A 25,221-nucleotide genomic window follows, 5' to 3' on the forward strand; every position below is an offset into this window, starting at 1 on the left:
GCCGTGCAACAAGTACGGATACAGCGAGGTAATACCCGGCTACCGGTGTCATGCGACAGGCCATCGACGGCATAATCCAGGGCGCAAGCCGCCAGTGACTCAGAAGCGGTACCCCCGCTGTACCTGCCGGACACGACGGCGCCACAGTGCGGGCAGGCCAGGAACCCGCGCCAGCAGCCGAGCAAACCTTCCCCCCCCCTTTGCTCTCCAAGTACCTCGAGGTACCTCGGCCTCGACCTCGGCCTCGACCTTGTGGAGACGCTTCGATGCATCCACACACGCATCCCACTCACGCTGCTTGCTGCTTGCGCGCCCATCCATCAACAAGTCTGCTAATTTTCCTCATTGGGGGGGGGGGGGCTTAACCCTTTACTTTAACTGTACGGTAAGTTGGATGACTCCTTTGCCCACGGCGGCTCCGCTTCTTGTCGTGTGCACGGCAGAGTCGTCAGGGCCCGGCGCCGCTTTCAAGGTTCGGTGACTTGTAGGTACAACCTCCGGCGCAGGCGGAAGCTCGGTAACAGCTGACAGCGGCTGTGGTTCCCTGCTTCATGCCATGATACAACAGGCCAAGATGGGAGCTGCCCCTGGGTATTCGTATAATAGAACCCGCCTCTCTTGTGACTGGTGGATACGACGGACGGATACGGATACAGACGCGCTTTCTCACGGCTTGTTGGCAGCTGACTCGTCGCCGACTTGCGTCCTCGCGGCGGTTGTTTGCCCAAGGGCGCGCTGCATGTCACATCTGCACGTCAACACCAACCTCTCCGATGTCGCCCTTTGCGCCATCCGCAAGCCATCGTCGATACAGTACGTACCGAGGATGTACATACAGTCACGCCGCCGTCACTCTCGGCCTTGGGTTGCTGGCCCGGAGTTGCAGAGAATGGAAACCTTGATGGCTGGCCCGCGATACTTGGCCGGTACCTCGCTGCCCGATGGAGTAACATTGACGAGGCGTCGTCATCCGTGTACGGCATTTACTACAGTAGCTACCGGTAGTAGTACCGTAGGTAGGTAGAGGTCGCATACTGTGCATGTATACCAGGGAAAGTGTGTGTGATGTGCCGGTAGATGGTCGACAAGATGACAAGGAATGGCACCACCACGTCGGGTCGGCTTGCAGTAACGGATCGGGCGGTGGCGGCTCGACCAAGCAAACCTACCGCGCCCTACCGCGCCCCCAGCGCTGACACATGAGACGCGGTTGCGACTAACTTGCCTCTTCTTCTTCTTCTTCTTTTGCGCTCTCCAGGCTCTTGCGAGACAACCATTACAAGCGTCGAGAAGCCAGCCCCCTGGAAAAAGGAAGCTGGCCCTCACGCCACAAAAGTGCAAAGTACATGCAAAGTACTCCGTTCCATCCACTCCGGACGGCGCGGGTGGAGCCGCAGCCGCCCCTCGGCCCACACCGAGCCTTAACGCCGGCTTGCGGCGGTGCCGGCGCTCCGAAGACGAGCTGGCTGGCGGCTGCCATCTCCGCCGTCCTTGTCCTCCTTTTTTCCTTTTTTTTTTTGGCTGGGCCGAGCACGCTGGATGTTAATCTCCTCGCTTTCCGCCAAAGACAACACCTCTCCAAGTAAGTTCCAGAGCATGGGAGCGTCGGCAGAGTCCTTGCGCCGGCACAGTGGGACTTTTGTTTCCGCGGGACTACTTGACAGTGCGAATACTCGCTCTCTGCTGTCCTTCATCCACCAATCACCGCTGTGGGACAAGGCACAAGCACAGTGCTTGTGCGACTGAACGCACCAGCTGCCACTCCTCCCACACCGTGCTCCGTACAGGTACGTAACGCACTCGTAATGGCCCGCCTTTTCCCTCTCCACCCCAGCTGCCTTTGTACATACATGCACGGTACGGATCGCACTGTCTGGCAGACGCCGCTTTTGTGCCTGAATACGGAGCCCCTTTTACGTTAAGCAGAAGTAGTGCTTTTTCGTCACTGTGCAAAACGCATCGTCACACTGTACGAAGCCCTCCTGGCATCGGAGGCATGGATCTCGCCAGAAGGCACACAACAGTACAGGAGCAAGCAACTTGTTGGCTGATGAATGCCCTCCTTCTATTCCGGGCGCCTCTTCTAGCCTTTACGCACCTGCTGGCCCCATCGGCCCATCGGGCCCGACTGACGACCGCCTTCTACCTCTGTTCCGCCCTCCCCTCCTCCCTCCCTCAGGCATGGCTTACACCGTCGAGCATGGCCTGGCAAAGCATCGCTCGCCAACACCGTGCCCGCTGGTACCCTGCCTGGTCCCCCGAATGGACTTGCAGACGCCTTGTCGGCCCATCAAGCCCATTCCTCCGGCTCGGCCTGCCCTGTCCGCATCGGCCCGGGTTCTTGGCCCCGGCGCGGACGGAGCCTCTTCCTCTCTTTAGTGCTGCAGCACTCCTCCACTCTCTGCACAGCTTGTTCCTCTCGGCCTTGTCCGAGCCCATCGAGGCTTTTCCAGACTCGGGCCCTCGCTTCCCCCGCCCTTCTCCGTAAGACAAGGTACGGATCGTGGCTTTGTTGTCTGGCTGCCGGTGAAGCCGTAGCTGTTGCACTCAACTCAACTCACGCCCGTCGCCTCATCGTCCCCAATTCACCGAGCTCCCTCGCATGCAATGCGACGCTGGCGTCGCATCCGCCTCGTCTTGCCTTGCCTTGCGGCGGACCATAATCCACCACGCTCCAATCCTGTACCCTCTCTCTACCTGACCGCGTCTCCGACCTCCCCTTTTTAGGAGTGCATCACGGGGCCCCTGCTCAGAGTAGGCTCGATGAAATATCCCGTAGGCCGGATAAAAGGGACTCAAATATTCTTGCATCCACCCGGAATCCAAAAGCTTGGCCCGGATGGAGCCCGAGTGGTGGATTTACCGCCGCTCCTCACATGACTGACCGTGCTCTGCGGCAAGGCAGTCACCGAGCTATGTACTGTTGCTACAATGAGATCGTGTTTCCGCAGAGGCACACCCTACGGCCTAGAGCTTTATTCAACGTCAAGGGGGCAAGTCTGCTGCCACGGCGTAGCATAAAAGACCAACGACAAAGAGACTCCCGCACAGGAAGCAACCATCAGCCGATGATGGGCTACATGCACGCCGTCGCCGCGTCTCTACCGTGGGCCCCGCATATGTATGCCCATCACGCCACTGTTGGCGAGGAGTGTGACGTCGTCGACAACTTGTTTCTCCCCCACGTGCTGCGGTGTATGTATATGATTCCCTCGGTGCCGAATACCCACGGGAGAGACCTGGACAAAGGAGAATGGGAGCAGCAAAGAGAGGCGACGGCGGATCGACTCCTCTCACCTCGGAGTATCTCGGCTTCACTACCGGAGCGCACAAGGACCTTGTCCCTACTTTGAGTGTGCTCGGTGTCTTCTTGCAGGCCGGTGGTTGGGGATCCGCGCCCCGTGTCGGCCGGTCACGGCAACTCTCGGCCGGCTGAAAATACTTTCTGCGGGGCCGGGTCGGTGCGCCGTTTGTACGCCGGGTCTGCATGGTGCTCGCATCCGGACATTAATAAAATAGCCACCTCCCCTCCCGACGACTCATTCCATCTCTGTTCCTCTTCTTCTCCTTTTCTTCTTGATGCCCCTTTACTAACCGGATGCCTGTCTCCATGTTTCCGCAGCCCTCGACTACCAGACCAGCACACGCAGCCCCGACGGTCATTCACGCCACGGCTCGATGACGTCCATCGGCCACGCCCAACGTGATCGGAGCCCAGCCGTCTCGTCAGGATGGGGGGTAGCCGTCAGGGGTGGATGCTGCCGGCGATCATCCATCGCCTTGCTACCCCCAGCGGAGGGCGAGTGCAACCCTGAGTTAAAATGGAATGCCAGCCCAAGGAAACATGCCAACCTCCGTCCATGTGTCGTTTTCCTTTGTTCCTCTTTCGGAAGGGATATGTGGCCCCCGAGATGAAGTTTTTTTCCTGGGTGGTTGGTGTAAACTATCTCGCCTCCCAAAGACACCCCCCCCTCCCTCCTCTGGAACACTGCTCTCCTCTCTTCGCTGGCCAGTTGGAGAACATGCCTCCCAATCGGGACAACAAAGGCACTCATCGTTGCATGCGGTCTTTTGAGCGTGACACATCCAGGAAGAAGCCCGGCTTCGCACGTCTTCATCATTGTCATTTTCATCGCCGATGTCGGGGCGTCTGGACATGCTCCTGAGCGCAACGGAAGCAACAAAAGCCAAAGGGCTGCCTGATTCTCTCCGATGACGGCCAGGGTAAACCAGCTAGTCAAGCTGACGCTCGGGTAGCCGAGAGCACGGGCATGTGACGCGCGGCCTCTTATGGAACACTTCTTCACCCCTGGGCGGCCTCGTAGTCATCTCGACTCGCATGCCTGTCACCCCCCTGGAGAATGTCACCATAAGACATCGGGAAAGGAGACGGTTGCAGAGTGTCGAGTCGAGCGCTGGCACGATGAGACGGCGCGGTGCGACTCTTCCCAAGATGGTGTCCGCTTACTCCGTACACGAGCTCATATGCCTGCGCACGGTCCTCGCTTTTGAAAATCGAACAGCTTCTCCGATCGCTGAGTCTCAAGTTGCGATTCTCGTCCGCCATCCTCCTCATCTGCGGCATTCCCCACGGCAGTCTTTGCGCAATTAGTTGAACCACTGTTTCTCGATGCGGTTACTCCCACTCGCGCACGGCCACGGCATCTTCTTCCCTGTCCCCTCGTTCCCCTCGTCCCCTCTTTTTTGCCTCTCTAGAATTCTCTCGAAGCACAGTTAAAGAGTCATGGCACTTCGGACGAAGGCAGAAAGAGCTCAGAGTTGAGCAAGCCGGATCATCCGTCGTTGTGACACCCCCTCTCCTGTCAAGTCATGAACCGGACTGAACTGGCTGTTGCTGTGGAGAAGTTTTGGAACACGTGCTTCGAACTATATGGGCAGATACACACACATTGCGGTGCCGAGAACGAACTCTCGTGAGCGCGAGTCAACGCCGTGAGCAAGGTAAGAAGGGGGATTGGCGGAAGCAGCCTGTCCGCGACAGCACGAGTGTCGGACAAGACTGAGAGAAAGCGTGCGGCAGCTGAATAGTATTGCCTGCAGCACGTTTCTAGACTGAGGGGAGAATGCGAAGCGGACTGCGTTCAGGCGATGCTCTCTCTCACCTATACTTGGAAAGGGGAAGCCAACGCACATAATTGAATCTCCCTTCGATAAAACATTCGAGAAAGAAAAGGCTGCTTTTCGTCGTTTTGCATTAGCAAAGCCGTCCTTTGCGCATAGCCACTAGGATCGAACCCCATTTGTTTTGGTTTGTGCGTTAACTGTCGGTCTCCCGCCCGTTCATCAGCTCATGGTTATCCGCGTCCCGACGATCCGTGTTTCCGATCAGCAGATCCTCTCTTTAGATGATTGGCAGATGTGCGTGTGCTTTACTTACGAATTGTGCATTCTTCTGACTGTATCGGGTGTGCGCCTTCTCGGACACGCGGTTATTGCTTTGACAGGTCCTGATCCAAGATGACGGCGGCTTTGATATTTCCCGTTGCTCCTTTTCTGGTGGACAGACGTCACATCTCGTTGGTTTACAAGCGAGCAAGCTACTCTTTGCCTGAGACTTGTCCTAGAGCAAGGGGAAACTTACTCGTGGAAGGTGTGCTTGCTTTCCGCTGTGCTTGTGGACCGAAACAAGGCTGTAACAATAGCGCTGACTAGAACCGGGTTCGCGCGCGGGAGCGACAACACATTGGCAGGAACATGTTTCTTGCCCATTTCGGGCAAGCACGTGGTATCTCTTCTTCTCGCTCACTTACACTCTCTTTCGATTTCTCTATGCAGTGTCCCAACGGCACTGCGAGGTTGGTCCGAGGTTGGTCCGAGCCCCTGAGCCTCCCCTTTCAACCCGAAAACTCCAAAACACGCTCGTCCAGCGCAGCCTCATCACGACTCAAACCTCATCATCTTGTCGAAGAATAAAATCATAACCGAAGCCACGGCACACCAGAACCGTCACGACGTCCTGCAACGCAAGACTTAGGCGTTTCCTTACTATCCGCCCAGATGGCGTGATTCGAAAAAGGGTCTCTACTCGCGCGCGTCGTGATGCTCAGTCCAGTCTGGGGCTCAGCTCTCTTCCATCCACAACCGCCATACTCATCACCGGCTGCCTAGCCGTGACTAAGTCGTCGTCGCAAAATGAAACAGCACAGCTACTCGAGGCGGTCCACTCACCCACTCTCTCCTCACCCACTCACCCACCTCCTGTCAAGCTCCAACCCCTTTTGTCACTTCCGTGACATGGCTTTTACGTTTTCTTCTAGCTTCATGACCACGGGGAGGGGCCCTGTGGGCGTCGGCCGATGTCAAGGGTACCTTGTGCTGTCAGCCCGTCTCTCTCTCTCTCGGAACTCGCCCCGGGGCCGCCTGCCTCCCATGTCTGTAGGAGGAAGCTTCCCAAAAGAAGCATGACTCCCATTCACTCTCCGTGGCGGACTCGTGCAAGACGCATCGCGTGTAACAGGTTGTTCTCCACCACTTGAGACTGGTGAGGTAACAGTGAAGCGGCTCTGTCGTCCGACGGTCCAACGTTCCGTACCTTGTCATCTGGTATAAGTAAGAGCCCTCCCTCGGCTTCAAGTTGGATATGAGACTCAGAGAGAACATCGCAATCTTATCTCGCTCTCTCGCCACTACCGTACTACTTCGCGGCCTGGTGCCTGTCTTGATTGCATTTTATACTTCTTTCTTTCCATCAGGGAAACGCCAGGGCGTCGACTTCTCTTCCGGCTTGCACTGTACCATTTTCTCTCTCTCAGAGACTTGAACACGACGGCAAGCTTGCTATAGTCCCACCCCAGACACCATGGTCCGTCTATCTATCGCTTCCACGGTGGCCTGTGAGTAACCCTAAATCTCTTCCCCCTGGGGATGTTCATGCGGGAACTTCCGGCTAACTTGTCAATCCCAGTGGCCTTGACTGCGTATGCCGCTGCGCCTGTCTTCACCACCCCAGAAGCTCGGGCCGTGCAGAAACAAAACAATGTCGAGTGCAAGCTAGACAATGAATGCCAGTCCAATTGCTGCGCCGTCCAATCCGGCGGCAATAACAACATCTGCTCCACACGAGAGGATGCCGAGGCCAAAAAGGACCAGAAAATAGGATGCGAGGGCACTCTAAAGCAGAATGGCGGCGGCGGGCAAGCCAACAAGGGCGTCAAGCAAGCCCAGCAAATCCGGGGGGGGGGGGGGGGGGGGGCAAGCTCAGCAGGCTCAGGGACCGCGGGGGCGCGGGGAGCCCAGGTGGGGGCAGGGACCGCGGGGGGCGCAGGGGTCAACCAGAAAGTCGACCAGAAAGCCAACCAGGGCGTCAAGCAAGCCCAGCAAACCCCAGGGACCGCGGGGGGCGCAGGGGTCAACCAGAAAGTCGACCAGAAAGCCAACCAGGGCGTCAAGCAAGCCCAGCAAACCCCAGGGACCGCGGGGGGGCGGGGAGCCCAGGTAGCCCAGGTGGGGGCAGAGACCACTAAGCAGGTCAAGAAAACCAACCAAGCAGGGACCGCAGGGGCAGGGGCTGGGGCAAGCTCAGCAAGCGCAGGGAGCGCCGGGGGCGCCGGGGGCGCCGGGAGAGCCGGGGGCGCGGGGAGCGCGGGGAGCGCAGGAAGCGCCGGGAGCGCCGGGGGCGCAGGGGGCGCCGGGAGAGCCGGGGGCGCGGGGAGCGCGGGGAGCGCAGGGGGCGCCGGGGGCGCCGGGAGAGCAGGGGGCGCGGGGAGCGCGGGGAGCGCAGGAAGCGCCGGGAGCGCCGGGGGCGCAGGGGGCGCCGGGAGAGCCGGGGGCGCGGGGAGCGCAGGGAGCGCCGGGAGAGCCGGGGGCGCGGGGAGCGCAGGGAGCGCGGGGAGCGCCGGGGGTTTTGCGGGGAGCGCAGGGAGCGCCGGGGGCGCCGGGGGCGCGGGGAGCGCAGGGAGCGCGGGAGCAGGTGGTGCTGATGCTGCCGCCGGCGGTGTAATTTGATTTTAAAGCATACCGCGAACTGGCCGACGCAGACTTGTCAACGTCGACAGGGCCTTCGAGGTTCGCGTCTGGGTCGTTATCAAATCAGTTAGATTTGGAAATGATAGAGTATGTTTTGCTGTTGACGAGTCTTGGGGTTGAGACTAATCGTGAACGTTTTGAGCATTTGGCTGTGGCAATTCCGTGCCTTGGCCCAAAGAGGAATGAGGGTGAGCTACAGGAGGAAGATTCGCCTTGGCCAGCATTGGGCCACAAGCTGCCGACGAAGACGCTGGCATCCACGAAACCAGCCGCCGACGCTGCCGAGCAGCTTCGGTCAGGGCTTGTCGTTACTTGACCGACCCGTCACACCGTCTTGCCGTCCGGGCATAGAGAGGCGAGAGTATTTTTCCTAGGGTGAGCAGGGCCCAGAGATGGATGACCCAGACAGTGACAGGGAGCATACGTAGCCGCATTCCATCTCCACCACGGCCAGTTCGTCTTGCACTATCTATATGACAGCTGACAGCGAGGCGACTTGCTCCCTAGGTAGCGTCGAGCCTGGTCCCCGAAGGGCTTTGCTTGAAAGCGCCCGCAAGCGTCCATGGCCAGTTTCCACTGCTTGACTCGTCGCAGCATCGTGTCGACTCTGGCTAGAAGAGGCGCATCCGCCGCAAAATGGAGAAAGCTTGGTATAGAGATGTGGTCGTGGTCTGTCAATAAAGGCCATGGTCCGCGACGCGTCAGAACCAGGAATAGGGGCGTCCCGGTCAACAGTTTGTCCCTCTCGAAAAAGGCTGGCGCGGCCGACGACAAGGACAGGCAAGCGTCGGCGTCTGCAGTCTCGAGGGCCGAGCCGACGCATGTATCCCGGCCGGCCGTGCGGCTGAAGTGGAGAGAGGGCGACGAGAGGTTGGAGGATGAAGAGGGCAAGAGGGCAAGAGGGGAGGTTGAGTCACTCGCCGAGCAGAGCATGTGACCGGCACGTGACCCACACACCTCACTCTGCAAATAAAGAGAACAAATATTCTTCGGCTCTCGTGCTCTCCCCCTCCCTTCCTAAGACGATAAACCATTTCAATCGCAGTAAAAGGCGTTTTATCTCCACGGTGCTGGCCACTGCCGGCCGCGCTAACAGCAAGCGCCCGTTGCCGTCAGCGGGCCGTTAGTGGAGCCCCCGACTCGGAAAGCGCCACCATCCACCGGCTACCGACCCAATAGGCGGTAGAAGTGGATCTCTGCTTCATCAACAGCGCGGCAACAGCGCGGCAACAGCGCGGTACGTCGGGCTCCTCTCTCGCCGTCTTCCCGGCAGATGATGATGTGTGGATTCACTCGCCGATCTGAACCTTCAGTGTGGATTCTCTTCCTTGGGCAATGGTTTCGCCCGCGAGTCTGACTGCCGTGCTTCCCAGGCCCTTTGTGCGACGACGGATGCTCGGTGGCAGGATGAGATGCTGACCATGCCGTACGCTGCCAGTTTTCTACCTATCGGCTACGCGCCGACGCCGAAACGTGCTGCGACGGCTGTTGGGATCCGATCTTCCCACACGCTCTCCATGCTGGTTGGTGATGGCTTTCATCGGAGGCTTTCTCACGAGAAAAGGTGACTTTGTTCCGCTTTAGACGGTGTTACTTCCACCGCCTTTCAACTGCTTGTAGCCAAATGCCCTTCTCTCTTCCTCTGGGTCTACTCAATACGGCCATTTCATTCCTGACATGGATCGTGTCGCTGCAGCACAGTGCGTTGCAGACTCGGGCGGGGCTTGTTGAGATTAGATCAAAAGATCAGATAAGCGTGTAACTTACTCGGTACACAGATCCGTCTCCAGCCTCCTCGCACCGACGAAGAGCCGACGGCGGCCGAGTTGCGTGGTTTTAGGGCCTTTGACCAGCGTGGCCATATCAGACAGAGCTTGCATCTGCCGCATCAACTGTGCACCTGATATGCCAACATGACGGAAACAAGCGCACAAGACATGCCCGGCCCTCGAGCCCAGCAAGACCACTACGTCGCCCTCAACGCCAGGGTCTACCAGTCGTCGACGAATGGCGAAGCGCCAACCTTTGCCGAGTGCATGGTGGTCAAGGACAGCATCATCCAGCACGTGGGCGCAGCGACGGACCACGCCGTGGCCACCGCCCGGGCCGCCGGCGCCCACGTCCGGGACATGCAAGGCCACACGGTCCTGCCCGGCTTCATCGACGGCCACCTGCATCTGCTGCTCGTCGGCCAATCGCTCAACAAGGTCAGCCTCGACGACTGCAGGTCCCTCGACGACATCCGCACCGTCATCGCCCAGTACGCAAGGGCGCATCCGCACGTCTCCCGCATCTTTTGCCGCGGCTGGATGCACTCGATGACGCCCGCCGGCGTCGACGCCTCCCTGCTCGACGACCTGGACTCGAGGCCCATCTTCGTCGACACAAAGGATCTGCACTCGACCTGGTGCAACACGCCCGGCCTGCGCGAGGCGTGCCGCGTCATGAACATCTCCTCGGACACCCCGGACCCAGCGGGCGGCAACATCCAGCGCGACGCGGCCGGGCAGCCCAACGGCGTCTTCAACGAGAGCGCCGTCTTTCAGCTCATGTGGCCCTTTGTCGCGAGGGTCACGTCCGTCGACGAGAGGAAGGAGGCCATCAAGGCTGCCTTTACCGCCTTCAACGCCGCCGGATACACGGGCATGATTGACATGGCCATGGACGACAACATCTGGGAGCCGCTGATGGAGCTGCGCAACAGCGAGGGCGCCTTCAACAACATGCGCGTCGCCGCTTACTGGCTCATGAAGCCAGAGGGCTCCCTGGACCAGGTGCTCGCCCAGGTAGACCGAGTCGCCGCCCTCGCCAAGCAGTTCCACGCCGACACAACGCCCGACTGCCGCATTGTCGGCGTCAAGGTCATCTGCGACGGCATCGTCGACGCCTGCACGGCCTCGCTAACAGAGCCCTACTCCACCGGCCAGCACCCAGACCCGATATGGCGCCAAGAGGTGCTCGACGCCCTCGTCGCCCGGGCCCACACCGCAGGCCTCCAGGTCGCCCTGCACGCCATCGGCGACAGCACCATCCGCATGGCCATTGACGTGCTGGAGAGGAACACGGACCGATCGCGCAGGCCGCGCATCGAGCATCTCGAGCTCGCCTCGGCCCACGACGCCGCGCGCCTCGGAAAACTGGGCATCACCGCCTCCATCCAGCCCGTACACTCGGACCCGGCCATCCTGCGCGCCTGGCCGCGCCTCATCGGCCCCCAACGCTGCGAGCGCGCCTTTGCGTATCGCGACTTTGCCGACGGCGGCGCGCCGCTGGCCCTCGGGTCCGACGCCCCCACCGCGCCGCACCAGCCGCTGCCGAACCTGTACGTGGCGACGACGCGGCGTTCATTTCGCGAGCCGGAGCTGGAGACGGTCGTCAACGCCGAGTTTGCCCTGTCGATCGGCCAGGCCGTTGCGGGGGCGACGCATGGCTCAGCCTACTCGTGCTTTGCCGACCGGTGGACGGGGAGCTTGCGGCCGGGGCTCAAGGCCGATTTTGTCGTCTGCCAGGTAGAGCTGACGCCGGACAAGCTCGTCCAGGGCCGAGTCATGGAGACGTGGTTTGAGGGCAAGAAGGTCTATCCGGCGTAGCTGCACGCTCCAGATCAATCAACGGGTAAAGTTCGCAGTCCATCGTCAGGTCGGGGAGTGCATCGCGTTGTGCTGCAGGGCATTCGGCAATCCTGCTGTCAGATGCTCTCACCACGGGCTGGCGGAGTTGGCCGGGAGATGAGTGAACAGCCAGCCGCGTCTCCAGATACATGTGCCGGATAGTTGGGCAACGATTGTCGTGTCATCGAGGCTGGTTTCGTAGCCTTGTTGACCGGATACTGCGTGCGTTTGTTCGGTATGGGTTCCGTGTAAGTCGAGATCGAGGGACACAAGCCAACATGCGCTCTCAAGCCCTGCTTGTCTTTCGTTGTAGACGGGTCATGATGTGAAGATATGTGTCCGCACTGAATTTAAGTTCCGCCGCATCGTCTGTATGTTGATGTATTTTTCATTCGACACGGCGGTATCTCAATCGGCGAGGCTTTGGGGCGCCTAGGTCCGGTCTTGCCATTCTGAGTGAGTCCGACTAGGATGGGGCACGCCATACTTCGGGTCCAGGTCCGGCAAGATAGCGAGGGCGTATAAGTTAACGCCAACGCAGCGTGTTCACTGTTCAGATTGAACGTGTCGAATAATGAGACTGGAGTCGATTCGCGTCGTTCGCTGGGCCTGATGATTCTCGGGCGGATAAAAGTTGGCCCCCCTCCGCTGAAATTTCCACTCCGAGCACGCCCAAGCCAGCCCGCCACCACCACCACCAGCAATCCTCCCGCCTTTCGCCCGCCATCGCAGCATCGCAACACCGACGCAAAACACACGACCGCCGACTCGTCCCCAGCCACCCACGGTCGCCCAATCGATTCCGAGCCTGTCTCCCCCCCCTCGCCAAACAGTGCAGCATGACCGGACGCGGTGGAGGCGGCGGTCGCCGCGTGTTGCTGCCGCCTATGTAGAGCTCCCTCTCCTTTGGACCCTTTCACCGTGCACAAGATGCTGATGACTGTCTCCTAGCAACATGATATTCAAGCTCTTGCAATCCGTGAGTCCCGAGCGCCATTGAACTCCCCAGACGTCGACCTGTCCGCACCCCGTGGAGCTCGAAACGCGTGACTGCAGCAGCGGGTGGCGCGCCGTCACCGTCTGCTTTTCCGACGTGTGCCAGCAGGCTGTCACGCCGGAGGCGCATGGCAAGCATGTTTGTTGATGCTGTGGGAGCTTTCGGCGAGGGCCTAGTCTGAGCTCTGAGCTCGCGGGACTGGCGCTCGACGACCAGACCAATGCCCATGCTCTACCACGCAATCTCCAGTTTCACGGGGCAGGATGGAGTCGATAGGCAAGCTTGACTCTCGTGGACGCGCAGCTAATTCATCTCAGAATGCCACCGTCCGTGTCTGGCTATACGAGCAGCTCTCCATTCGCATCGAGGGCAAGATCCGGGTCGGTGGCCCCCTAACCTCGCGACGGAGCGACTCAAAGCTAACAAACACACAGGGGTTCGACGAGTTCATGAACCTGGTCATCGACGACGCCGTCGAGGTTAAGCAGCCCCCCCGGGGCGCCGCCAAAGCCGACGTTGAGCCACGGAAACCGCTCGGTACGGAGTCTGGACAACGGGTGCCGGCGCAAATCAACTGATGTATTCTCCACAGGCCAGATCCTGCTCAAGGGCGACAACGTATCGCTGATTCAGAGCTTGTAAAGTGAAAGGGCGGAAAGAGAGGCGGCCGGTGGCCACGAATACCCGAGTCGACGAAGCCTTGCGGACGGTAGAAAAAGTGCATCAGTACAGAGGAGCACTGTGGCAGAGGCCCAAGGCGGCTTACGATGGCTGGCGGTGAAGGGATCCATTACGACGGGAGGAAGTTGGAGGCGTTCTTTTTGTTCGTGCGTCCGCCGGGCGAGACTCGTCTGGTTCTTGCACGTGTGCTTTTCATATGCATCGCCAAAGGCACTGGCTTGAGGACATCAGCAGCCTGGCTTACGAGCAGCCTGTCTAGGGCTCTGGAGATCCGTCCACGAGGGTGCCGAGAAAAAAAATAAGAAAATTGGACTGCAAGGAAATTGGTTGCATCAAGAGACGGGTGCAACTGGATCCATACTGGGCTGGAAGCAGATGCACCCATCTCTTGATGAAGTTCACCCACCTCTCGATCCAACTCTGCCTTCCGAGACCGCGACCCCTCTGCGTCCCTCTAATCGGCGGTCACGACATCTCGAACCGCGAGATGTTGAAGCTGAATTCTCTTGGGAGGCTTCATGTAGCCGGGCCAAAGCCTCTGGACAAGAATCAGCAGTGCTGAATATGAATGAACTTGAATGTTGGTGTTGCTGGCTGGCCGATGCAAGAGGCGGGCGCCTATGCTGATTCAGCAGGCGTCGCGGAGAGATAGTCCGGATCATCGGTAGATCCGCCGCGGTCCATTTTTCCGCCGTCTTTTTTTTTTCCTTATCGGCCGCAGAAAAAAAGTCATCCTTGGGTCATCGCGACATGTAAAGCATCGCGACGCGGCTCGAGGCTCAAGATGCGCCCACTCACCGAGCCAGAGACGCAGACCGTCCTCAAGAAACTCGCAAACTACGCCGGCCCCTCGCTCAAGGACCTCTTTGCGCCCCTCGACGCCTCGGCCAAGCCCGACCACCACGTCCTGCGCCTCTCGAGGAGCCGCGTCTACTATGTCCGCCTCTCGCTCGCCAACCTAGCCACCTCGGTCGCCCGCGACAAGCTCCTGTCGTGCGGCACATGTCTCGGTGCGTCCCTATGCCTCGAGGCCTTTGTCATCTGAATCGCAACCACTCCCCTGACTGACTGACTGACTGACTGGGTCCTCTCTCGCGGCAGGTCGCTTCACCAAGTCGGGCAAGTTTCACCTCCACATCACCGCCCTGCCCATCCTGGCGCCCATTGCGCGGTACAAGATCTGGCTGCGGCCCAACGGCGTCATGCCCTTTCTCTACGGCGGCAACATCGTCAAGGCCCACGTCGGCCGCTGGTCCCAGGACTGCCCCGAGCACCTCGGCGTCGTCGTCTACACCATGGACGACACCCCGCTCGGCTTCGGCGTCACGGCGAAGAGCACCGCCGGCGCCCAGTCGCTGGGTCCCACAGGCATCGTGTGCTTCAGGCAGGCTGATTGCGGAGAGTACCTGCGAGACGAAGACTCGCTCTTTACCACCTCAGGATAGAGACGCGCCCGAGACGGGGCGCATTGGAAAAGCCGACGGGAGTAAGCATCGTGAGGTGATGCAGATACCGAGATACCCAATCCGACCGGCTTCTATGCGGATAGGCCGTATTTTTGCGCTTCCATCAGGCCTCGTACACCAACTCTCGATCCGATCTTGGTGGTGAGCCTGGACGGCATCAACCATGCAGCAAGAGGACCACAAGGGGCCTTTTGAATGGAATGCCTTCGCGGACCCTTCTATTCGCGGAGTACTGGCGGCGAACAAGGCTGGAGCTGATCTGATCAGATTTGTCTGTTGGTGCCCAACCTTTCAGGGCACCTTGCAAAAGACGCACATGGTATGGTGAACTCTTTGTTGTTCAACAGACACTAGCATTTTGACATCTGCGCCAAGGGCGTGTTTTCAGGGAGTCTATGCATCATGCAACCTATAAAGAACAAGAAGGCGGTGCGTTGTTCCGATGTGACGTGAGCCCCCTGCGATTATACAAGGATCCAATCTACACTCATCAGAGTGAATCACCAGAGCCAGCTCCTTTCCCACCAGTAGCTTCTCCACTCATCATTAGGTATTTCTTTTGTCACGAGCGAGGCGGTGCGAGCCCAGCTTCCCTTGAGGATTTCCACCGCGAAGAAAAGGGGGTCTGCACACTAGCAACCATGAATCGACGAACCCGTCAATCTGAACGTCGTTTTGACACCTGCCTGTCTGGATAAACGCCCATGTGATGGCAAACTCACGTCAGTCATCAGGATGGAGGTGAGCATCCCCGCAAAGGAACAACTTGGATTCGTAGACCGACTCATCCACGTCGCTACATGCCATGTCCGAGCCGCCAGAGCATCGGGCTTGGCCGTCAGATGCTGATCCCGGAGCGCCTCGATTCTTGATGCACCCAAAATGTACAAACAAACCAGACACGGTATCGACATCCTACCCATCCACTCCCTGCACCAGCAAGCTCCACCCGCCGCTTCCCGTACCAGGGCGGGCTCCGGCTAGCTCACACGCGTAATCATGTCTTCTCTCGAAGGGCCGGTGCCGATCCAACCAATATTGACCTGTTGCCATGTCAGCGGCAGGCTCCCGGGGCAGCAGAGGCCGTAATGCGGGACTCACCCCGCAGAATTGCTCGATAAACTCGACATATGCGCGCGCTTGCCGCGGCAGGTCGTACTGTTGCAGGTCAGCGGAGCCGTCGAAGTGGGGGCGGCCATGGGACGCACAAAGGTCTTTACGTGGGTCGTAGGCGTCTGCCAGCCCTCGAACTCCTTGTAGACGACCTCGCACTTTTCGAGCAGGGCGAGGTCGGCGGGGAAGTAGTCGAGCTCCGCGCCCTCGGGGGACTTATAGGCCACGGCCACTTTGATAAGGGGGAATGAGTCAAGCACGTCGAGCTTGGTCAGGTTGAGGACCGTGTAGTGGTTGATGGCGGCCGAGTAGCGCAGGACGACGAGGTCGAGCCATCCGCAGCGGCGCTTGCGGCCGGTGCTGACGCCCCACTCGCGACCGACGTCCTGGAGCTTGCGGCCGGCGTCGCCCGTATCCTCGGTCTTAAAGATGCCCTCGCCGACGCGCGTCGTGTAAGCCTTAACAACGCCGACGATGCGGTCTACCTTTGTGGGGTTGATGGCGAGGCCGGTAAAGATGCCGCCGAGGCCCGTGTTGCTGCTGGTTACATAGGGGTATGTGCCGTAGTCGATGTCAAGCATAAGGGCGTTTGCGCCCTCGATAAGGAGCTTGTGGTTCTTGTCTTGTACGTCCTTGATGAACTGGACGGCGTCGATGCAGTAGGGGGCGAGGCGTTGGCGGTAATCCTTAAAGCGGGCAATTTCGTGCTCGACATCGTAGTCGAGGAGGTCCCCGAAGCGCTTCTTGTAGCCGCTGGCGAGCTGGCGCAGCTTGCGCTCAAACGTGGGCTCGTCGAAGATTTCGTGGACGCGGACGCCGCTGCGAGCGGCCTTTGTGCTATACGAAGGGCCGATGCCGCGGCCGGTGGTGCCAATCTTTCTCGAGCCGAGCTAGGTCGAGCAGAGCAGTTAGCCAGGAGAGGACAAGGTTGAGAATTGTTGTGGCGCACCTCGACCTCTTCTAGGCCGTCGACGGCGGCGTGGAGGTCAAAGTTGACCTGGCAACGATCTGAGACGAGGATGCGGTCAGTTGTGTCCAGGCCCTTTTCTTGCAGCTCGGCGAGCTCCTTAAAGAAGCTGGGTACGTGGAAGACGACGCCGGAGCCGATGAGGTTGACGCATTTGGGGTTGACGAGGCCTGAAGGTAGCAGGTGGAAGCTTATGCGGCATCAGTCAGTATCGGGGGATTGCGGGGTCGGAGGGAGGCTGGCACCTGTAGGAAACTCCATTGGCTCTGGGGAGCTTGTCAGCACGGATTGGAAGAATGGGGATATGAGGCAATGGAGCTCACACGATGGAGTGGCCGGCATTGTGGCCGCCCTGGGTGAGAGTATCAGCAAGAAGCAGAGGCAGAGGCAGCGGCCGCCATCGGAAGAGGGGGAAGCAAACGCACGGCAGCTCGGGCGCAGAATTGGACCTCGGGACAGAGTATGTCGGTGAGCTTGCCCTTGCCCTCGTCTCCTGGAGCAGCAGGCGAGCGGTCAGCGGCCGACGATGGCATGGAGAGGGGAATGCTTGCTGACCCCATTGGGAGCCCAGGATGATGGTGGCCATAGTGTGGATGGCTGGCGGCGATGGCGACGCGAGGCACCGAAGCGAGGGGGTGGGCTCGTTGGATTCAACACGACGAGGACGGCGACGCGGAGAGGATGACAATGACTAGAAAGGATCGCGTCCAAAAAGCTCGACGGGTTGGTGAAGACGACGATGAGGGGTGACGCTTAACTCTTTTCTTGTAGGTACTAATGGTGGGGGCGGAGCGCCCTGTAGAAATGCGCAGTAATTAGTTAATCCGCCGCTGCAGATAAGCGCGGGCGGGCCGGCATGCGGGGCGGCGGAGTCAGACTCGCTTGCCCGCAGGCCAATCAGTGCGCGAGAACGGATACAGTAACAACCTTCCACAGCCAGGTGAACAATTCCGTTTCAGTACGCTGGGCATGGGAGAAGCAGATGCTGACGCTGACGAAGAGACGAGTCCAAGTCGTCGAAGAACGTCGTGTGGTGATGCACATTGGTTCCTTGGAGGACTGGCCAGCAGCTTCTTCATTCTTCAAACCCCTGGACACGACTCCATCGTGAGTGGCCTGGGCACCAACAGCAGCGGCCTTGGCATCGTCCCGACACGAGACGATTGGAAAGCACGTCTTCGTCAAGTCGAAGCAGAGTAGCATCTGATGCAAGCGAGATGCGGTAAGACTCCTGGCGCCTGCACGCTGCACCCGGGTCAGCCAGCAGCAAAGAGGAGCTTGCAACTGCTCTGCCCATATACAAGCGCAGAGGCTCTGTCCCCGTCTTGCCGGGGCACATGATGGAGTCTGCTCTTACAAATATGCAGGGGCCTTGGCTTTCGATTCAAATTCTTCCCTCCAGCCATACTTCTGCTGCTTCCACCGGCACATGATCCGAGCTGCAAGATACGCCTGCAAGACGAGCACTGCGGCGAACCGCCCTTGCCCGGGCCGTCATCTTGACGCCGACACGTCCGACTCTTTCTCTTCCTGGTTCGTACGCGGCGCCGATGCCTCCGTCCTCTGCCTCTTGAGGCGCCCATCCTCCTCCTCGTCATCTTGTCGGCCACGTTTCCGAGGTGCGTCGTCGGAGGCCTGGCTGGCCTCGATCAAGGGCACTTGATCCATGACCCATTGCACCAAGCTTCTATGGCACTCTGCCTTTTTCTTTGTGTCATCGTAATCCCATGTCTCTCCAAGAAAGTCCAAGATGCACTCGTTCCGGGCCCGAACTGACTTGAGCAATGCCTCTGCTGCCATCAGCCTCTTGTGAGGCGCGATTGGCAAGGGCTTTCGAGGTGACGCCTTCGGGCCGCGTCCTGGTATAGAGGGCCCTTCTGCGCTCGATTTTGCTTCTTTTAGGGCCTGCTCCGCCCGCTCCCATTCGCGCTGCCGCGCCATTCTCGCTTCATCCCCCCGTAGGTACTCGGCCGTCTCGGATGGCCGCAACACTCCCGAATCTACCAGCTTCGTCCAAGCTGCGTCAGATATCGATTGCAGACGCTCGCTTGAACGCACGTATAGATCATGCCACCAGCACTCGAATTCGAGGTACTCAATCCAGGTTGTCAGCCGGTCTTGTTCGGTGGGGTCGGCCATGAGCTCAAAGGGTTGGGTGAAGCCGTGATGTGCCAAGCGGCGCTTGGCTGCCTCGGCATACTCCGGGAAGCTGCCATGGCCGCGAATCTCACGTTTTGTGCGCCGCTGCCGGTCACGTCGACGTAGCGTCAGTTGCCATTCCGGCCTCAACGACTCGGGATCGGCTCTGAGTTCGGCCAGCAGATTTTTTTCTCCATCGCGCTCGTACTCTCGCGCCTGCATCTCGATAAAGTAAGAGTAGTCATCGATTGGATCGGTAAGGCCTCTGTTGTCCAGCTGCCAGTTGCGGAAGTTCTGCCATCTGTCTAGTTGCCTGTTAAATATTGTGGTCCAGTTGGGTGGATATTTGGAGTTGGGACACTCCAACCAAGGTCGCAGCAGGTCGAGGTGCTGTTCGGGATGTCGGGAAATCTCCCCAATGAAATGGATGGGGTACAAGGGCTGCCCGCCTTTGGCGACAAGTTCATGGTAATCCGCAGTTTCGTAGTATATAGGGCCCAGACTAAGCGGAGTGGGAGATCTCTCCACAGGCCACGAACCAGGTGGTGACGATTGCGTGGCGGGCGATGCTTGAAGTAGGCGCTTGGTGAGTTCGTCGGGGTCGATGGAGACGGTAGCGCCGCCGGAGCCGAGTGCACGATCTCTACACTCGTGTCAGAAAACGAGTCCAACGTCGGCTTAACTGCTCAGTACCTCAGTCTCTGCAACAAATGGCTCGGGATGTTCTCCCAGTCGTCCACCGGGACAGCTCTTGTGCCGTCAGGCAGGCGGTTTTCGTCGAGGTATCGATCGAGCGCTTCATCGTCGAGGGCGGCAACTTCTGCGGCGCGCAGAGGAGCAGAAGACGGCATTTTGATGTGCAGGTCGGCGTTGTGGAGGTTGCACGTTTGAAGAAGCTCGAGCCGGTCGTGGCATGTCTCTAATTAAGGTAGGTATTTATGGAGATGCTGACTAAGGTAGTTAGTGCGCCCGCTATCGGGAACTCTATCTTATCTAGGTACCTTGCCAAGAAACTGTATTTAAGGAGGTACCTACTGTAATTACGTTGCGTTACATTTCTGCCTGATCTTTCCTTTGAGGCCTTGACTACCTACGTAGGTACCCAGGTACTGTCGAGGGGCTACTTCCTACCAAGGAAGGCAGTTAATTAGCTCATGGAAATGACTTTGGGCGGGGACATCCAACCAGCCAACCCGGCTCGTGTGCCCCGACCCCCCCTGCTTGTTTTCTACCTAGGTAAGTACCAGGTAGGTGCCTCGGTCTCTTTGCCTAATTAGCTAGCCAGGTGCCATGACCCTCTCTGCTCGATGTGAATATTCACATTGCCTACGGAGTAATTACCTACGTTACAGTACAGTACAGTGCACTACAGTACAGCACCTCATCCTTTTTAGGCAGAGACCGAAAGCCAGTGACTCTTGCGTGAGCCACCGGGGGGCAGTGAATGGCAGTGACACCGCCCGTCGCCGGCTTGTGGCCCTCTGCCTTTGTACCCACGTCGTCATGCACGTTAGTTGCTTCACGCTCAATGCCATGCAGAGTTCAGGAGCAACCGTACGCGCACGGGGCGGTGTTTTGGACACGGTGTCCGAAAGCCAATACAAGCGTGAAGGAATTCATCATCTATTCTCGGGTACAAGCTGTCGAGGCCTTTGAGAGCTGTCGGCCGTCTCTGTCACCTGCCGGGGCCGTTGACCGCGGTTGGCTTTGGTGAGCTGTCAGCAGCATCGACGAGCTCTCTTTCTCGCCATGGCCATCGCACCCGGAGGCGCTCTCTCTTGCGTCGGCTCAAAACAACGTTGATTGCTCTTCTAGAACATAGCCTTGCCGTATGTAGACCGTGCCCACGTATATACGGTCTCCGCGGGCGTGCGCTCGATCCATGAATCTGTGCAGTTTTTGCCTTGTTCATGGTGCATCGTAGGCTGCCACGGGCACACCCGGCGCGCCTGCCTCATCTGCCTCATCTGCCTGCCATGTATCACGTCACATGCGTTTGTTTGCCCGTCCCGCAGCCTGTAGCCGCGCGCCTTCGTCGGTGTCTTTTCCCTTACGTGTTGACCACAGCTGGCAGTCTCGAGCGAGCAGACTCATCAGCATAAATACTGATCGGGCCACATCATCTGAAGTATCTTCCTGTGCTCACACCAAAATGGCAGATCAAGACGTGATCGCCCGTCTGTACGCCTCCGACCGAAGCTACAAGTACGCATCGAAAGCCATTTTGATCAACAAGTCTCGATATGCTGCTCCCCAACTTGGCTCGCCATCCCCGACAGAGGCTTCTCAAAGTCGTGAGACTCGTGGATCAACCGAACCGCTCGACGAGCCTCGCGGCCTCGAACATCTCTATGAGCCCTGTCTGGAGCTGCGATTCAGCCACGGCCCACAGACCGACGCTGGGTTTGTCTTTGGCTCGGATCCCAACAGCGATATCGTTCTGCCGAATATAAATGGCATCAGCTTTCACCACTGTGCCTTGACCTTTGACGCCCAGAACCGCCCGGTGATGCAGGACCTCGACTCGCTGAATGGAACAGCTGTGTCATACGACAACGAGGCAGGCGATCAGGTCCGCAGCGATTTTACCTGGATCATCGGTGGTCACCAGATTCCACAGAAGAAAGCAATCACTGCCAGCCTGAACAGTTTTCTCGGATTCCGAATTGTCGTTTCTAAGCTCGATTTGGCGTCACAATCGTACATTGAAAACGTGGAATCGTTCCGACGGGGCTCGGCCAGTCCAGAGAAACTCCTGCATCGCCTCGACTTGACGAGTCGCCCGCGGACTGAACCGGCCAGTGGAGCGCGCACCCCGGGCACCGGTCCTGTTATTCTCAAGAGATTGCTGGGCGAAGGAAGCTTTGGTATCGTATCCCATGCCTGGGACGTTAGCACTGGTGCAGAGTATGCCCTCAAAATGCCTTCCAAAAAGGCCATTAGGGAAAGGAGAGTTGACCTTGAGGCGTGGAGGAATGAGGCCGCCATCATGGGGAAAATCTCTCATGTCAGTCCGGCACCCTGCTTTAAACAAGTGCCAAGCTGACAAGACGCTTCTAGGGGAATATTGTCCGGCTTCTTGGCCACGAAAGTGACGTGCACCCACCCCATCTCATGCTCGAATATGTCCCTCTTGGATCGCTTTCGGACCAGGATGATATATCAGCTCAAGAATGCACGGATATTCTTCGTCAATGTCTGTCAGCCTTGGCCTATCTCCATGGCCGCAGCATTGTGCATCGAGACATCAAACCAGACAACATCCTTGTCAAGTCTCGCAACGCAGGCGGTATCCAGGTCAAGCTTGCAGACTTTGGTCTCGGCAGAGAAAGCCCCGACCCGACAACAATAGTCGGCACCATGTTTTACCTTGCGCCCGAGGTCTGGATAGAAAGCGACAGAAGGACGAAGGGTGATAACGAGGCTGTCCAAAAGAAGAGCTACACCCCTGCGGTTGATGTGTGGTCTCTGGGCGTCGTGGCAAGTCAGTTGGTCATGCCTTTTCCACGTTGCAGGACCGCTGGGCTCTCCTGGTGCACGAAGCTCGCCGACGCTGTCGAAAGGAGTGTCGAGGAAAGGGCCACCGAGCTCAAGCAGTTGCTTGCCACCATGGTTGTCATGGACCCGGAGTCGCGAGGCTCGGCAACGGACTGCTATCAAAGGGCGATGTGTTTGCCTGAAACGGAGGATGGCTCTCAATCGCCAAGCGCGCCAACCCAGGCAGAGGAGCATCTCGAGCACGAGGACGATCAAAGTGACGTGAAGGCTGGGCCGACAGAAGTGAACACTGCGCGGAATCTGCTCAGGTCAGAAGCCCCGCCACCGGAGTCCTCGGGGCCGTCGAGGAAGAAGCAGAAGCAGTCGCTCGGGGGAGAGGCAAGTAGCTTCCACGAGAGCTGGCTGTACGATCCCCTTCACGCATTTGGAGGAGGGTCGTCTCTTGCGGCCGAGCTGGGAGGGTCATCAGGGCGGCAGGGTGATTGATTTTCGAGTGGGATAGGTCTTGGCAGCTATAGTAGATGCAGACAGAGGCTGGCGAAACAGGACGGCCTGTAATACAGTAAATGCCTGCCCAGTTTGATAGTGCTTGGCTGGTACAGCAGAGCATAGGCACACAGACGGGCCCCATACGTGGATGGCAAGCTAGACCCAGGACAATGGAGTCTCAAACCTCAAACCGCTCTCTGCAATCCACTCCCATCCCATGGTTTAGATCCCTCCCAGATCAACCTCGACCGAGCGCACTGCTCCACGTCTGCCGGAACACGGCAGGCCGGCATCCCATCCGCGTTGCCAAAGTAGTCTCTGAGAATCTGTCTCTTGAGCAGCTTCCCAGACGCGGTGCGCGGAAGTTCCTCGTCCTCCTTGAGCACCCGGAGCAGAGTGGGCAGCATATAGGCGGCGAGGCTGGCTGCGAGGTCGCATCTGATGCGCGCCAGGGTTATTTGCGATTCCACCTGGCTTCGAAGCCGGACGACGGCTCCGCAGAGCTGGATCGCCGCGTAGTCCGGCACTCCCACGATGCATGCTTCGGCGACATAGGGCAGGTCGGCCAAGCTGCTCTCGACCGTCGAGGCGGGGATCCGAAAGACTCCACATAAGAGATCTGCATGGCAGCATTAGCTTACTGGGCTGCTCAACAAGGATAACGTCGAGATAGGAACTTGCAGTCGGAGCTGGCCCGGCCGCCAAACACATATTCACCATCCCGGAGCTCTGCGAGATCGCCCGTCTTGTAGTATCCATCTTCATCTAATGCGGCCCGCGTCATCTCTTCGTCGTCGAGGTAGCTGCTTGGAGCAAACCACCCCCGTTACTGGTCAGCGGAATCGACTACCGGGACTCTTTGATGGGAGAGGTGATGCAATACGCACTGCAAGAACATGTACGGGCTCTTGACGCGGATCTCTCCGCGGCTGCCTTCTGACAGCTTCACTTTGACGCCTGACATGGGGGTTCCAATCGAGAACTACAGGCTTGGTACGAACCGTCGAGAGAGTCGCGGTCGGTAGGCGTTCCGGCTGGAACTCCTGGAGCGGTGCTCACCTGTGTCGTCGAGGTGCCCCGGACCGCCAACCCGCCAGATTCCGTGGCCCCGTACATGTTCTCAAACGGCAGTCCACTAAGATCTGTCCAAAATTGTATGACCGAAGGCTCCAGGACCCCGGCGGAACATTTAATGGTGCCCAGGGCCTTGAAATGGCCAGACCACTTGGTCCTGTCCTCTTGAGACAACTCTCCGCGCTGACCCGTCAAAACATCCTTCATCTGGCGCAGAATCGTGGGCCCGAATGTGGCATGAGTAATGCCATAGTTCCTCAAGGCGTTCAGCACGGCCTCGGCGTCAGCCTTCTCTCCGAGAGCATAGAGCTTCGTCCCCGTCACCATAGGCGTGACGATGTCTCGCAATCCGGAAATCCAATGGGCCGGACGGTGGCTGATGGCAACACCGCCGGGCTCAGCCAGGGGTGCGCCTGCAAGGCATTGTCTTGGCAGCACGACGCCCTTTGGACGCCCGGTTGTGCCCGACGTGAAGGTTATCAGGCCCGGTCCGTTTGGTCTCATTTGGAGCGTGTCATCGCCACCAACATCGGCGATGCTCAAGGGCAAACCGTCGCACAAAATCGGCAGCAGGGTCCAGGTTTCTGGTGAGCCCCTGTGCCCGTGGATATAAGCGCTGATGGCCTTGCCCTGGTTCCATGCGTTCCCTGCCAACGAGCAAGCAAGTCACTTCCGCCCTGGCGAGTATGTATTGTGCCTCCTCAGGAAAGATGCCAGAGGCTACACGCCGTTAGCTGGTTTGTCGCCAACCGGAAGTGAACTTGGAGCCTGCTCACCCAAGGGCACGAATGCACCGCCTATGGCTCGGATGGCGAAAAAGCCAACCATCATCTCGTAAGCACTTCGTGTAAGAACGGCCACATTCTGCGTTTCCGCACGCAAGATGCCGCGTTGGTCCGTTGCCGACGGCGGTAGCTGAGCGAGGAGGTCATGGCGCATCTGCCGGATATCACCCAAGAGCTGCGGGTACGTCTTGTCGAAACCGAGGACATCGTGGACGACGGCTTCCGAGGACGGGGCGTGCTGGGCAGCAACAAGCAGACGGACCAGAATCGGGTCGTGGGGGAACTTGAGTGCATGCCCTTCTGCCATGGTGAAAACCCGATCGTACTCTTGCCGGGGCACTCAGAAACCGAGATGGCAATGGCAGAGGCTTGACAGAAGGCAAAACTGGAGTGCCCTCGCCCGCAGCAGGCTGAG

At 58.8% G+C, this 25,221-nt stretch overlaps 7 protein-coding genes across 7 annotated transcripts; 4 read left to right on the forward strand and 3 right to left on the reverse strand.

The window, feature by feature from the left end:
- Positions 1–9,923: 9,923 nt before the first annotated feature.
- On the forward strand, positions 9,924–11,576 carry HRG_08431 (amidohydrolase family domain-containing protein; the record flags this gene model as incomplete). Its single annotated transcript, XM_044866902.1, has 1 exon — positions 9,924–11,576. The coding sequence occupies one exon, from the start codon at positions 9,924–9,926 to the stop codon at positions 11,574–11,576; it is 1,653 nt and encodes a 550-aa protein (XP_044717789.1).
- Positions 11,577–12,436: 860 nt separating this feature from the next.
- HRG_08432 (LSM domain-containing protein) lies at positions 12,437–13,236 on the forward strand (the record flags this gene model as incomplete). Its single annotated transcript, XM_044866903.1, has 5 exons — positions 12,437–12,486; positions 12,549–12,576; positions 12,912–12,974; positions 13,029–13,131; positions 13,187–13,236. The coding sequence occupies 5 exons, from the start codon at positions 12,437–12,439 to the stop codon at positions 13,234–13,236; spliced, it is 294 nt and encodes a 97-aa protein (XP_044717790.1).
- An 823-nt stretch (positions 13,237–14,059) lies between these two features.
- Positions 14,060–14,720, forward strand: HRG_08433 (uncharacterized protein; the record flags this gene model as incomplete). Its single annotated transcript, XM_044866904.1, has 2 exons — positions 14,060–14,285; positions 14,377–14,720. 2 exons carry the CDS (start codon positions 14,060–14,062, stop codon positions 14,718–14,720), a joined length of 570 nt encoding a protein of 189 aa, XP_044717791.1.
- A 1,001-nt stretch (positions 14,721–15,721) lies between these two features.
- HRG_08434 (adenylosuccinate synthetase domain-containing protein) lies at positions 15,722–17,407 on the reverse strand (the record flags this gene model as incomplete). The annotated part of the gene is made up of 8 exons (XM_044866905.1): positions 15,722–15,784; positions 15,843–15,899; positions 15,950–16,744; positions 16,804–17,011; positions 17,067–17,087; positions 17,145–17,173; positions 17,247–17,314; positions 17,377–17,407. 8 exons carry the CDS (start codon positions 17,405–17,407, stop codon positions 15,722–15,724), a joined length of 1,272 nt encoding a protein of 423 aa, XP_044717792.1.
- A 908-nt stretch (positions 17,408–18,315) lies between these two features.
- Positions 18,316–19,811, reverse strand: HRG_08435 (uncharacterized protein; the record flags this gene model as incomplete). The annotated part of the gene is made up of 2 exons (XM_044866906.1): positions 18,316–19,603; positions 19,654–19,811. The coding sequence occupies 2 exons, from the start codon at positions 19,809–19,811 to the stop codon at positions 18,316–18,318; spliced, it is 1,446 nt and encodes a 481-aa protein (XP_044717793.1).
- Positions 19,812–21,112: 1,301 nt separating this feature from the next.
- On the forward strand, positions 21,113–22,944 carry HRG_08436 (kinase; the record flags this gene model as incomplete). Its single annotated transcript, XM_044866907.1, has 5 exons — positions 21,113–21,967; positions 22,021–22,341; positions 22,384–22,448; positions 22,524–22,602; positions 22,681–22,944. The coding sequence occupies 5 exons, from the start codon at positions 21,113–21,115 to the stop codon at positions 22,942–22,944; spliced, it is 1,584 nt and encodes a 527-aa protein (XP_044717794.1).
- A 188-nt stretch (positions 22,945–23,132) lies between these two features.
- HRG_08437 (AMP-binding enzyme domain-containing protein) lies at positions 23,133–25,113 on the reverse strand (the record flags this gene model as incomplete). Its single annotated transcript, XM_044866908.1, has 6 exons — positions 23,133–23,566; positions 23,629–23,750; positions 23,835–23,929; positions 24,007–24,434; positions 24,550–24,741; positions 24,798–25,113. 6 exons carry the CDS (start codon positions 25,111–25,113, stop codon positions 23,133–23,135), a joined length of 1,587 nt encoding a protein of 528 aa, XP_044717795.1.
- Positions 25,114–25,221: the final 108 nt, after the last annotated feature.

This window comes from Hirsutella rhossiliensis (genome assembly GCF_020360975.1).
Source record: "Hirsutella rhossiliensis strain HR02 chromosome Unknown scaffold00010, whole genome shotgun sequence".
Taxonomy (NCBI): Eukaryota; Fungi; Ascomycota; class Sordariomycetes; order Hypocreales; family Ophiocordycipitaceae; genus Hirsutella; species Hirsutella rhossiliensis.